Source organism: Polistes fuscatus, unplaced genomic scaffold (genome assembly GCF_010416935.1).
Source record: "Polistes fuscatus isolate 324 unplaced genomic scaffold, CU_Pfus_HIC Scaffold10, whole genome shotgun sequence".
Classification (NCBI taxonomy): domain Eukaryota; kingdom Metazoa; phylum Arthropoda; class Insecta; order Hymenoptera; family Vespidae; genus Polistes; species Polistes fuscatus.
Genome location: NW_025112998.1, coordinates 1,973,144 through 1,986,294, shown reverse-complemented (window position 1 = coordinate 1,986,294; position 13,151 = coordinate 1,973,144). Strand labels below are relative to the sequence as shown.

At 30.0% G+C, this 13,151-nt stretch overlaps 2 protein-coding genes across 16 annotated transcripts in view; one reads left to right on the top strand and one right to left on the bottom strand.

Moving 5' to 3' along the window:
* LOC122526003 (lachesin-like) overlaps positions 1 to 13,151 on the top strand; it is a 217,462-nt gene that overhangs the window by 147,138 nt on the left and 57,173 nt on the right. The window lies entirely within an intron of this gene.
* On the bottom strand, positions 2,994 to 11,548 carry LOC122526004 (alpha-(1,3)-fucosyltransferase C-like). 9 transcript variants are annotated; one of them, XM_043649080.1, is made up of 5 exons: positions 7,816 to 8,210; positions 6,244 to 6,267; positions 4,676 to 5,683; positions 3,877 to 4,141; positions 2,994 to 3,529 (listed from the first exon to the last, which is right to left on the bottom strand). In XM_043649080.1, exons 3-5 carry the CDS (start codon positions 5,277 to 5,279, stop codon positions 3,160 to 3,162), a joined length of 1,239 nt encoding a protein of 412 aa, XP_043505015.1. In that variant the 5' UTR covers positions 5,280 to 5,683; positions 6,244 to 6,267; positions 7,816 to 8,210; the 3' UTR covers positions 2,994 to 3,159. The 9 variants fall into 9 exon arrangements, with proteins under 9 accessions (XP_043505015.1, XP_043505016.1, XP_043505020.1 ...); XM_043649081.1 differs by having other exon boundaries at positions 4,676 to 5,669; XM_043649085.1 differs by lacking the exons at positions 6,244 to 6,267; positions 7,816 to 8,210 and adding an exon at positions 11,135 to 11,548 and having other exon boundaries at positions 4,676 to 5,669.

Below are 13,151 nucleotides of genomic sequence, written 5' to 3'. Positions count from 1 at the left end.
ATTTACGTGCGTGTGTATGTATGTATGTATGTATGTACAATTTTAGAACGGGATAATTTATCGTTTAATAAAAACGAATTGTATAAAATAACAAGATTTTTTCTCTCCCTCTCTCTCTCTCTCGTAGTGGCGTAAAATCAAAGAAAAATTCAAAATAATTCGGTCGTTTAAATAAACGTGGAAACACGGAAAAACTGTTGGTACAAGCTTGTCATGAGGAAAAAGAAAGCAAATAAGAGAGAGAGAGAGAGAGAGAGAGAGAGAGAGAGAGAGAGAGAGAGAGAGAGAGAGTAAGTGAGATTAAACAAAAGAATAAAAAAAAGAGGAATACAAGAGAAACCGGAGCAAAACAGAGAAGCTTATGAAAAATAAAGTAATACGGAGAAACTGAGAAAGAGGAATAGTAGCGGGAGAGGAGGGGGGGGGCGGGTTAGAAAAAGAGGAGACGGAAAAAAAAAATAAAACGACTCTGTATATAAACATTTGCACCGTTGGAAGATAGTGTCTTCCAAAAGGATAGAAAAATAATAATCTCCTCGTTCTTTGAACAAAGTCATACCGAGACTACTCTACAGTAATATGAAATTATTCCCATCGATCGATTTACAAAGCTACAAAGGAAAAATTCAATAAGCTACTTACGCATAAAAAGAAAGTATTGAATAATACAAAGATTATATAGAATTCGTTTCTTTTTTTTTATTCTTTCCTTTTCTGAAGCCCCCCCCTCCTCCCTCTAATAACATTCACGTTGATTCTAGTTTTTTCTTTTACGCTGCAATATTATTTTTAATAAATATAGATAATAATATTTAACAACTGCACGGGTTTTTTATTAAAAACAAAAAGTGAAATGTTATAATGCAATGATTTGTCATTTCAAACGTTTATCTCTAATGTTTAAAATCGACAAATTCTTTCCTTTTCCGAAGCCCCCCCCCTCCCTCTAATAACATTCACGTTGATTCTAATTTTTTCTTTTACGCTGCAATATTATTTTTAATAAATAGATAATATTTAACAACTGCACGGTTTTTTTATTAAAAACAAAAAGTGAAATGTTATAATGCAATGATTTGTCATTTCAAACGTTTATCTCTAATGTTTAAAATCGACAAATTCTTTCCTTTCCGAAGCCCCTCCCCCTCCCTCTAATAACATTCACGTTGATTCTAATTTTTTCTTTTACGCTGCAATATTATTTTAAATAAATAGATAATAATATTTAACAACTGCACGGTTTTTTTATTAAAAACAAAAAGTGAAATGTTATAATGCAATGATTTGTCATTTCAAACGTTTATCTCTAATGTTTAAAATCGACAAATTCTTTCCTTTTCCGAAGCCCCTCCCCCTCCCTCTAATAACATTCACGTTGATTCTAATTTTTTCTTTTACGCTGCAATATTATTTTTAATAAATATAGATAATAATATTTAACAACTGCACGGTTTTTTTATTAAAAACAAAAAGTGAAATGTTATAATGCAATGATTTGTCATTTCAAACGTTTATCTCTAATGTTTAAAATCGACAAATTCAAATAATCTAATATCTCTCGAATGTCGATTGTTTCATTAACAAACACCACCAACTGTCTCTCTCTCTCTATATATATATATACATATCTCTTTCTCTTTCTCTCTTCTTCTAACAAGCCAACATACGCAGGAATACACTGACATACTAATACACGCGTACACGGTATATATTTCGTGATAATTACCGGTAAATTTGTAATACGTGATACAGACGTGACACCTGGGCATCGCGTTCACGTCCCATAGTAACGTTCTGGTTTGTCAAATGGCAAGAGAATTTGTGGGAGAACGAAGCCGTTGGAACCACGAAACAGATACAGGATTGGACAGATCCGAAACTGTGGTTACGCAGCTGTGACAAAGTAATCGCTTTTTGTTCGCACGAAACTAAACGAGATGTTACAAAACCTTATCGTGTTTACGTTAGTACTGTAAGAAAGAAAAACGCTATCTCGTCACGTCTAATCCTTTCTACTACCTTTTTTCTTTTTCCAAATCCCCCGTTTTTCCAACAATCGGATGCTAATTCTTTACATAAACCAATTTCCCTTTTCTCTTCTCTTTTCTTTTTTAAAGTGGATTTTTTTATTTTATAACAAAATTTTATTCAACATATTTTAATTTTCCTCTATATTTCATTATCGCGATTAAAATGTATAATTCAATTGATTCGCGAACTGACCAAAAATGTTTCGAGAGAATTTACCTGCTTTTTCATATTTTTCATCATAATTTCGAGACACTTAAAACTTTTACAAAGTTTACCTATCCAACGTACAAAAATCTATTTATTTAAAAAAGAAAAACAAAAGATAATATGAAAATCGTATATTAAAATAAATCTTCGTAACCGTAAGGTATCGCAATAAGTTCAATTAAGTTAAGTAACTTAAACAATTTAGTTAAATTAACGATTAGGAACTGCATCGAGCAAAATGCGAGCATATTCGGCAAGATAACGCGTCACGTTGCAATGTTTTAAACGCTTCTTCGTCGTAACTCGATCGCTTATCTTATCGGAACGCATTCTCTCTTTCTCTCACTCTCACTGTGCAAGGTGCCGAAGTTTCCATGTAACATTCAACGAGAAAACGCATAGGGATTAATACGTGTTCGATCGTAATGTTTGTCCTCATCTGCATTTGCATTCCGAATTCTCTCTCTCTCTCTCTCTCTTTGTGTCTCTGTGTCTCTCTTTCTCTCTATCTTTCTCTTTCCGTCCCTGCAGATTCGATAACGGTTTAATTCGTGCAAACAGGATGACTATAGTAGGATTTAGTAGCTTGATAAAACGAGTGTATATACCAGGTACCTATGGGTGTACACATTCTGTCCTGCAAACCTTCCATCAAACCGTTTATCCATCACTGTTTACACGAATAAATGTATCTTTGTCGATCGTTAAAAATATTTGGAAGGGAGGAAACAATAAAGGAATAATTAAGAAGAAGATTTTAATTGCAAGATATTATTTTATAGAATATAGAAACGATGAGATCAAAAAATACTGCATATTTCATAGCATCTTAATTGTAATCATAAGAATAACAATTATAATCTATATTAATTATTCAATACTATTTTTTTTTTTATAAATTTAACTTATCCGTCATGGTGATCACATTTTATCTAAACTTTGTTTTTCATTAAAGAGCACTTTTGTCATGTAATTTTTGTTATTTAATAATCTTTGTAATGGACATTTGTTAAAGCTATACCAATCTGATAATTGTACGTATTTATTAGTTTTGTTTTTGGTATGAAGAAATTTGCAAAGATTGCAAGCGGCTTTAGAAATTGCATCTTCTATACGATAACGTGTCTTCCATCGAAAATATTGTCGATATTCGTTTGGATAATTAATAAGTCGTTTTAAATATTCGGCTAATTTTTCTGGACTATCGTAATCTAATGTATTAATGTATGAATTTGGTGGGGCGAATCGGCTGTAATTTGCTCCTCCGTAAACGATTGGCACTATGTTGTATCTGTGAAATAAGAAAGAAGAGAGAAAAAGTCGAAGGAATAATGATGATACATTATTGATTAATAAATAAATTTTGAAGCCATGAAACATTAATCAAATTAATACAAAATTAATATAATTTAACAGTCTTATTCGAGATTAAAATCTGTCGGTTCTTAAGAAACTAATTTGTAATTTGTATTATATATATAAGTGCAGTTATTCGAATTTTAATGCAGAGAAATGTTAAAAGAAACAAATTATGGTACATCCAATTAAACTATAATCTATGTGTCATGGCTAATTAAAAATATTCTCTGTAGAAATAAAAAAGAAAGAATATAAATTTCAATAATTCGTTCGCATTACCTCAATGCTTTATAAAGCTTCTCCGTGACGTAATCCTGACACAATGAATTTTCGAAGGAGAGATAAAAGTAATATTGCGGTTCGAATACGTCGTAGAAACAATCACGTGATAATGGACACGTATTATCATCACCACAATATCCATATATATCAACGTTTATATACTTTGATAATTCTTTTACGTAGTTCCAACGCCCACTTTTAGCTTGACAATTGCTCACCAACCAAGCTATTTCCTTATTTTTACTTGCAATTTTTGTAACATCTACGATTGATTCCAATTCAAAGGATTAGAAAATATTCAATGATTTATTTATTAAATTTAAAACAAGTATGACGAATTCATTTGAATTGGATGATAATTTTACTCATTTAATTGTTCTTTTTATTTATTTTTTTCTGTCATAAAGTTATATAAAATCGATATATTATATTATACTTTCATATGAATTCCAATATATAACATTTACAACGTTACGCGTTAATTATTTTCAATTTCAATTGTATGATAATTTTATAGATTTGTTTTTAATGTACTCGATATTTCATATTTTATATTACTTTGAAGAGAACGTTTATAACACGTGGAAGAGAATAATTTAGACGTAATAAAAAATTATTAAAACGTTATAAGTTAAAAATGTTCAAACAGTTGAGATAAGTAATATTTACGATGGCAATCTCGAAATGCAATATTTGTGCATTCAAAAATGAAGCGACTTTCTCTTCTCATTATTTCTATCTAATTTAATTAAAATTAAGAATTTTGTAAATTAAAATATATAAATATTGAAAAAACCTTTTAACTGTGACGTGGTAGACAATTTGTCACTGCTATCATCTTTATCAGGAAGATCCCAAAAGACATGATTAGAAGGTGCCACAATCTTATCAGTTTTTATGTCGCGAACAATTCCATAAGCCCATAGAATATCACTATCCAATCGATAAGTCATCGTATTATTAAAATATATATCGAAATATTCATCTTTGATTGGCCTATTTTCTGGACTTTCCAAATTAACAAAAATATAATGTTGATTATAAGCTCTTTTATCAGGCAAATCTTGCCTATCTAATTCGACACCATGAAATAATATAGCGTCATACGTATCGACATCAAAATAAGATCTATGATAAGTTGCGTAACAATCGTTCACTTGACAAGATTTGAAAATATCACCATGGCCGAAATAAAAATCTTTATGATCAAACATTCCATTCCAAAATAGGATCGTCTTGAACGTCCTGTTACTGTCCAATTGGTATGGAAAAAATCTTTGGTTGACTTTGAAGTCGAGAACATTTCTTATACTCAAATCGAAGTAAAATGCAAGTAGGTAGAGACAACCGATCGAAATGATAAGTATGATTAGGCTAATTTTCCCACAACGCCATGACATTGCGATCGAATTATTTCTTCGAATTTTCTTCTCTTCACGAAACTAATTTATATTGTTTCCTTCTTTTATAATTATTTCCATTGATCATATATTCCAATAGTATTCAATGTAATAATTTATATATCGAGATAGAATATTAGTTCCTTTCTCTAGTATCCATAGAGAACAACTAATACGTTCACTACCGTGTATAAACATTTATACTTCTTTTTCAATATTTTTTTCTTGTAACAATGAGGTCAGCGTTATCAGTGTTATCAGTACAAGTCCAGAATAGAAACATTATTTAACTGCAATGTCAACTTAAGTTATTTAACGAAAACTTGCACATTATTCTTCTTCAGATGCTGTCACCATCGAAATAGTACTTCGTTCACCTTTGTGCTTCTCCTGTTTCTTACACACTAATTAGAAATACAAACTTGATGATTTAGATTTATCAATAAACCCCAGTCGTTAAGTATAAAATATATCTTATATAGATATCTACAAAATGGTTACATTAGATTACATAAAATATAGATATAGATAGAGAGGATTATATTAGATTAGATTAGGATTTAATATAGATAAAACTATATGTATAAATATACACTTTCAAATAAGAATTTTCTAATCTAATCTTCTTATCGTTTACTCGTAAACTAACGTGTGAATTTATTCAACTTTATTTATAAATCTCGTAAATCGTCTAATTCAATAAATTATTTCTCGAGTTTACGTCTAGTGATATTTAAAAATAAACCGAATGAGAAATTAATCAGTGAAATAAATTATTTGCAATTGTTAGGAATAATTAGCAAACTTATGACTGCGAAGTTAAATTTATTTTCGTTCGTAATAAAAAAAGGAAAAATTATCTTTCAAAATTTAATCGTCGATTTTAATAATTATCTTATCTTACAAGAGGGATATATTTATAAAAATCTTTTTCTTTTTATCAAGCAAGACAAAATTTACTTACGGAAGAGGTCTCAAAACTTTCATACTACCCAAAGTTAGAACAGGAAAGTAAAGTAATTTGTCGGAAATGAATAATAAAAAATAAGCTCGGTTGATATCTGGTGTTGTGGTTGTTACATATGTTACGTGTGAAAATAACCACCCGATGATAAAGCACACAGAAAGGATAAAAAAATATTAAAAAATGTAAAAAAGAAAGGAAGTGACACATGTGAAAGTACGAGAGTGATAACTTTTATTTTAAGTATATATATATATATATACGTGTAAATTCAGCTATTATATAAAAAGCAAATTATTTTAAACTGTACGTAACATAACAATAATCATAATAATAATAATAATAATAAAATATTATGATAAAATGTATGTAATACGATGTAGCTGATTAGAAATTACCATTTGAAAGCTTGATCGTTTAATATCGAGCAAATTCGATGAGAGAATTTTCGTCGGGAGGGATTTATATCGTAATCGGATAAAAGTGAGAGAGACAGAGAGAGAGAGAGAGAGAGAGAGAGAGAGAAAACGAGAATAGAGTGATTACGTTAATTAATTAAGCCTTTCGTTAGATAATTAAAACAAATAGCGATCCAAAGAAATTTTGCGACCGACGACAAAACAATGAGTAAAAGCCTCTTTCAAATTTCATCGATAGAAATATAAAAATGTTGAAAAATGTGATTGATTTTTGTATCTAGTTATATGAACATATATTGTTTTAATAAAGTGTTGGTAAATATCTAAAAATGTAAGAAGAAATTTGATAATTTAGGACATTTGACGAGGACCTGTAGGGAAATTAAAAATGATAGATTTGTTAACCGATTAGCTGCGATTATTAAGTATACTCGTCACACTCCACGAAGATGTTATCATTTTAAATGAAAATAATATTCGAAAAGAATAAAGATATTCGTGTTCAACTTGTAAAGTGGAATTACGTATTGTAATTCAGTATCATGCAACAACAACCAATTCAATTTGCCAACTAATCACTTTTCCAAATAATAGATATCTTATTTTCTTTCGTATTCGTGGTATACGTTTAAATTAAGTAAATACATCAAATTTCGTAATAACAAATTTTAGAAAGAAATACGACAGTCATTTGATAACAGCTTCATTAAATTTTGTAGCAGCTGTACATACTTTATTTTATGACTAGTATACTCGTCATCGTTTTATTTCGGCAACATAATTTTTTAAAGAAATCTTCACAGTCAAGTGATGACAAAAATTACGAAGGAAAAAACAATATTAATAAGACAAAACGATAATAATATACAGGGTGACTCGTTTGAGGCTATATCAATGCAAAAAAGAACAAAATAATGTTATCAAAGAAATGAAATCTCTGTAATATTTTTATTTCAAAAGAAAAAAAAAAGAAAAGAAGGAAAGAGTTTCTAAATCGTTGAGTAACGTTTGCGCCACCCTGGATAATAATAACGTATACACAATACTTAATAACATGATGCAACAGAAAAAAAAGAACACAATGATGACACAATGATGAATCCCCTATTCGAAATATCCATTTTGAAGTAATACATTTCTATAGTTGTTTTACCGTTTAATCAATCGATTGCAATCGTATTTGACTTGTTTCCACGTACGATTTTCTCGATAAAACCTTTCCCTCGTGGAGAATTCAAGCACGTTTTCTAAATGTTATTCTACTATCCTTTCACTAATCCCAAGTAATACTTTGACGAAAACATCAATCGATTTCTGATTTATTTTATTAATGGAAATCGTTAACGTACACTTTGTATTATCGATATTATAGTTATATATTATTCGGGAATGAATCATTTCGACGATACAACATATATAATACAGAGAGGCACTATTGATTATCGTTGTTAACTCGATGAACTAATTATAAACTGTAATTATATTTTATCTTTAGTAATATCAATGAGATAAATATCTTTAATATATAAACATGTGTGTGTGTGTGTGTGTGTGTGTGAATTAATTAACAAAATTTATATTAATTAATTTCGTTGAGCGACCCGTTTCTCGTTTTTTTTTCTTCTTTTTTTTTTTTTATTCGAATGCTTATAGAATCGTAAAGCAAAAAGTAAAAAACGAATGAGAAAAGTTGACTGTTATCGACAGTTCTGACCGGCACGAGAGTCGCGTCACGACTGTGACTAAACTGAGACACTGCTTACTAATGTTGTTAAAATTACCTAGCTCGACCTCGAGTTAAGCAAGCAAGCAAGCAAATATAAGTTAGTAAGCAAGCTAGCAAGCCACTCCTTTCAGTCAGACTCACTGACGATAAAACGTAACGTCGTGAACGCTATGTGAACTCTTCGTCGACCATCCCCGTTGACCGATAAAAATTCAACATTACTGAGAAACACGGCACGAACGTTTACTACCGCCACACACACACACACACACAGTCAATGAACTAATTTATATTTTCAAACTCTAGTTGTGTGTGTGCTCAAACGTTTTCTTATTTATATATTATATCACGTTGGAATTCAAATTCTATTTACATATTGTAATATGTATTTATATATATATATATATATATATGTGTGTGTGTGTGTGTGTGTGTGTATGAAATAGATACCAAAAAAAAAAAACAATTTTTTGTATATTATAAATAAATTAGAATAATATATATATATAGTCCTCCCGATTAGTGTCATCTACTTCTTCGTTTTAAATCTAAATTTTCTTACGAGTTAATTATACGATAATCAACTATTACCATCGTTGAATGTAAATTTTAAAAAATGTGCAATTTTTTTCCATCCGAAACGTAACAAGTACAGTGGTTTGTTTCCTATAAATTTTACTTTTTAAATTCGAAAAAGAAAAAAGGGAGGAGCAATCGTAAGAAGAAAAAGAAATTGGAGAGCACTAACTGGAAATTAACTTTATCTTTTTTTTTCCCTTCCTCTTCTTCTTCTTCTTCTTCTTCTATTTCTTCTTCTTGTTCTTCTTCTTCTTCTTCTTGTTCTTCTTCTATTTCCTTTTTCAAAGACAAGAAAGACAAGCAACGAGTAAGCGAACTAGAACTAGCAATCCTTTCCTTTTTTTTTTTTGTTTTTTACCTTTCTCGTGAAAATTCGATAAATCCTTTTCGACTATAGCCTCTCTGCACTATATATACACTACTACGAAAGATTTATCTTTGTCGAAAGTTTGGATGGATGGTTAACGAGCACCCGTTTAGAATTTTATCGTCAGGAATCTGCGAATTTTATCGTCTCGACCATTTCCCTGAGATCGAAGTTTATGCGATATAGGTAACTTTCTCTCTTTCTCTCTTTCTCTCTCAAGAAAAAGCGAGAAAATAACGAGAGACTTTCGATTAAGTGATTTAAAAGGCGGGGGTGGGGGAAGAGAGAGAGAGAAAGGAAAAAGAAAAATAAAGAGAGAGAGAGAGAGAAAAGAAAAATATGAAAGTAGAAGAAGAAAAAAAGACAAGAGGAAAGACTTAGCACCATATAAATTTGATCCTTATATCATTTTCTCGTAAAGCTGAGAAACTTTACAACCACGATCGAACGAGAGTTCTTCTCTCGTAAAGCACTGTGAAGAAAGAAGAAAGAAAAAAAAGGAAAGAATAGAGTAACCCCTCCTCCCCACCCTCTCTCTCTCTCTCTTTCTCTTTTTCTCTCTCTCTCTCTCTGTATTTCTCTTGACGTTGATTTATACGAAAAGAACTCCATGAAAGAAGACTACAATGATAGCTAAATTCTTTCTCATTTTTCTTTTTATTTTAACAAAATGTTATTCATTAACTGTTGACGAGAAAGGGGTTGTTCATTTCACTCACTACTACTATTCCATGCATCGCGTTACACGTTTAAATGATCTCGATTAAATATTTTAATATTCTCTTGAATAATAATCGATTTATTATTTACTTTTAGAATTACAAGTGTATTCGTGTTAAGTGTTGAAAGCGAAATTTTAGATTTACTTGTTTGTGTTTTTTTTGTATCTCAATATATATATAATTAAGTACTCAGGTACCCGGAATACCTAAAATACCTGGGTTCCCAGTAGTTGACCTAATTTCAAATGAGGGGATACTATTTACGTATTGATTGATTTTAGTTTTAAAGTAAATCATCTTATTGCATTTTTAGGAGCAAGTTTATAAATAATTTATTAAGTAATGAAAATGTGAACCACCTAAATTATAGGGTTTTAACTAAAGAATATTATGGAAAATTGTTAGAAGAAAAATAAAAAGCTAAATCAAATAAAATATTTATTTTATTTTAAAATAAAAAATTAAAAAGCACAATATAAAAGTAAATAACCATATAAATAGATAGCTTAAACTTAAAAAATATCTTATTATAGGAAGTAATTATGCATTTCTTCCGTAACAACATGCACCATCATTTAGGGACTGATACTGATAGCAATACTGAACCAAATCCAAGTTATATTTTAAATATGACCCTATTTGGATATTCTTATATACTCAAATTCTACATATAGTTCTTCAAATTGATAATTTTAAGCTCTGCGCATAGTGACTCGCATTCTCTTATAATTAAATTAACAAAAATCATTTATCATTATTTCTAATGCAATACGCATGAAACCTTATATGTTAGAACTATCTAACAAATTTTATAAGCTTATCACAGCGGATAGTTTTGATTTTAAAACCCGAGTTAAAATAAACTTGTCGGGTGATTTTGATACGTCAATATTTTGTTACATTTCCTATCGGTCTGTCTTATTTCAATAAAATTTACTTAATGATGCCTATTTAATTGATTATTTAAAATTAATATCGATACAAACCGCTTCTCTGGTTAAAACTTTTACTAATGCATACTTTGCGTATCAAAACAAATAAAATAATTTTTCTAGAATAATATTGGCACATTTTCTACCTGTTTCTAATCGTAGTCAATTATAACCTTCATGTCCAATCGCTTTGCAAGCTCCTTCAATGACATCAAATATTTCTTTTACATCCAAGTAATATAATATTTGATTATTAGATTTTCTGATTATTCGCTAAACACTTCCTATTTCCAATACATCAAAACGACTTACACGTCTATAATGCAATAAAATTTTGGTTAGAATTAGCTTTTCTTCTTTAATTCCTTTCCAACAGTTTTCTATATTATCCTCTAATAAAAATAGTGTACTTCAAGAGTTTTACATTTTTTTTATTTAACAAACAATTACTAAACTTTTTCTTGCACGTATTAAACATATTATTCATTTTAAAACATGAGAAAGATGAAACACAACAACCAATCAATACATAACCTCACTTTACGGATGACATCTTGCACCGATGTGACAACGTACCACGTGATTGCACCACGTTATCGTATCACGTGATCGCGCACTGACTTTTAAATGTATGTACATTTATGAATATATTCAACATACCAATTTGGATAATTATTAATAATCACGTAATGAAAGCGAATTTTAATTAAAAGTATCAATAAATAAATTATCTTTTCATTTAGGAATTTAACTAACAACATTGGAGTAATAATCCTAACAAAATTACTAACGTTCATGCATACTTCACATAGTAAGTAGTTATACGTTACGAGAAATATCCGAAATCCGTTCTATCAGGTATTAACTAATGAAAACTTATATTAGTAACTAGTTAGTATATAAAAATTCTTATTAATCAATTAAACTAATCAAAGTTTATTATAATAATAGTTAATAATATCCTGATAAATGAATTTTTATTATAAGCCAAATAATATACTTTTGTTAAATTTTCAATATATGATAAATTTGAAATCCAATCTATTTAATACTTATCATTAGTATAATATCACATATTAAATAATAATTATAAATAATATATTAAAAAAATTAATTTTCACATGACTAATCGTACGTTCGGTAATATGAAAGAGAAAATGAACTACACGTGTATACTATTCAAACATACTTGTAGACAAATTGAAAGCTTTGGGTTGGATCGATAAAGCTTGGTTTGAAATTTCGATAATGAAAGCAACGAAGCAACGGAAGGGCTGCTCCAAATTGCTCCATGCAAATGATCAGCCCGACTTCAGACATCTGAAGGATACTCGATGGCCAGCAAAAGGAGTCGTTTAAGACAATAGCCAAGATGATCGTCTCTAGTCTCGTGTGAGAGACTATGCGAGTGAATCTTTAGTATGTTTGGAATTTTGAAATGAGTAGTCAGTTCTCTATAGCACAATCATTTTCCATCGATACCGTTCTTACAAGAAACTCGTCTATATTCTTCGTAGATATTTCTAGAACAATAAAGTTTCTTCTACTTGATGCTACATTTTAATTCACCCCATATTAGAATAATTTAGAATAATTTATTTTATCCTTAAAGATTTATATAAAATATACGAATCATTTGTCGAATATTAAAAAATAATTTCTTTATAAGAAAATGTATTAAGAAATTATTGAACTTATTTTTATTATATATTAAGACCAAGACAAAGACCCAGAAAAAATCAAAAAATCCTCCCCCTCCCCCCAAAAAAAATTAACGTCAACGTCTAGGTTCTAACGTTCGATCAAGAAGATGCTTGCTTGCTTTAACCCTCAACCCCTTTGATTAGCCTTTAAGGTAGCTCGAAGCAATTGTTCCGCCTTACGGGACGTTTCCATCTTCCGTTCTAGCGTGCTCGAAAGCCCATCTCGATCCTTTTGTGCAAAGGACGATGTCGTCTTTTCGATTATGGCCTCTCCTCCTTGTTCCCTGTTCCATCCCTTCCTCCCTATCAACCTTCTTCAGACCTTTCCCCACTCCCACTGTTTCACCCATCGTATTCTACCACCCCCAATCCAACCCCACCCCCTCGTCGTTACTACTCTTTCGACTGCATGGGACGATTTCACATCGATTCACTTCAATTATCGCTGCGTCTATAAATT

Coding starts and splice junctions, on each gene's coding strand:
- LOC122526004 (XM_043649085.1), bottom strand. CDS start 5,279: ATGTCATGGCGTTGTGGGAAAATTAGCCTAATCATACTTATCATTTCG. Junction 4,142..4,675: donor TACCACGTCACAGTTAAAAG/GTTTTTTCAATA, acceptor AATCAATCGTAG/ATGTTACAAAAATTGCAAGT. Junction 3,530..3,876: donor AAGCTTTATAAAGCATTGAG/GTAATGCGAACG, acceptor CTTATTTCACAG/ATACAACATAGTGCCAATCG.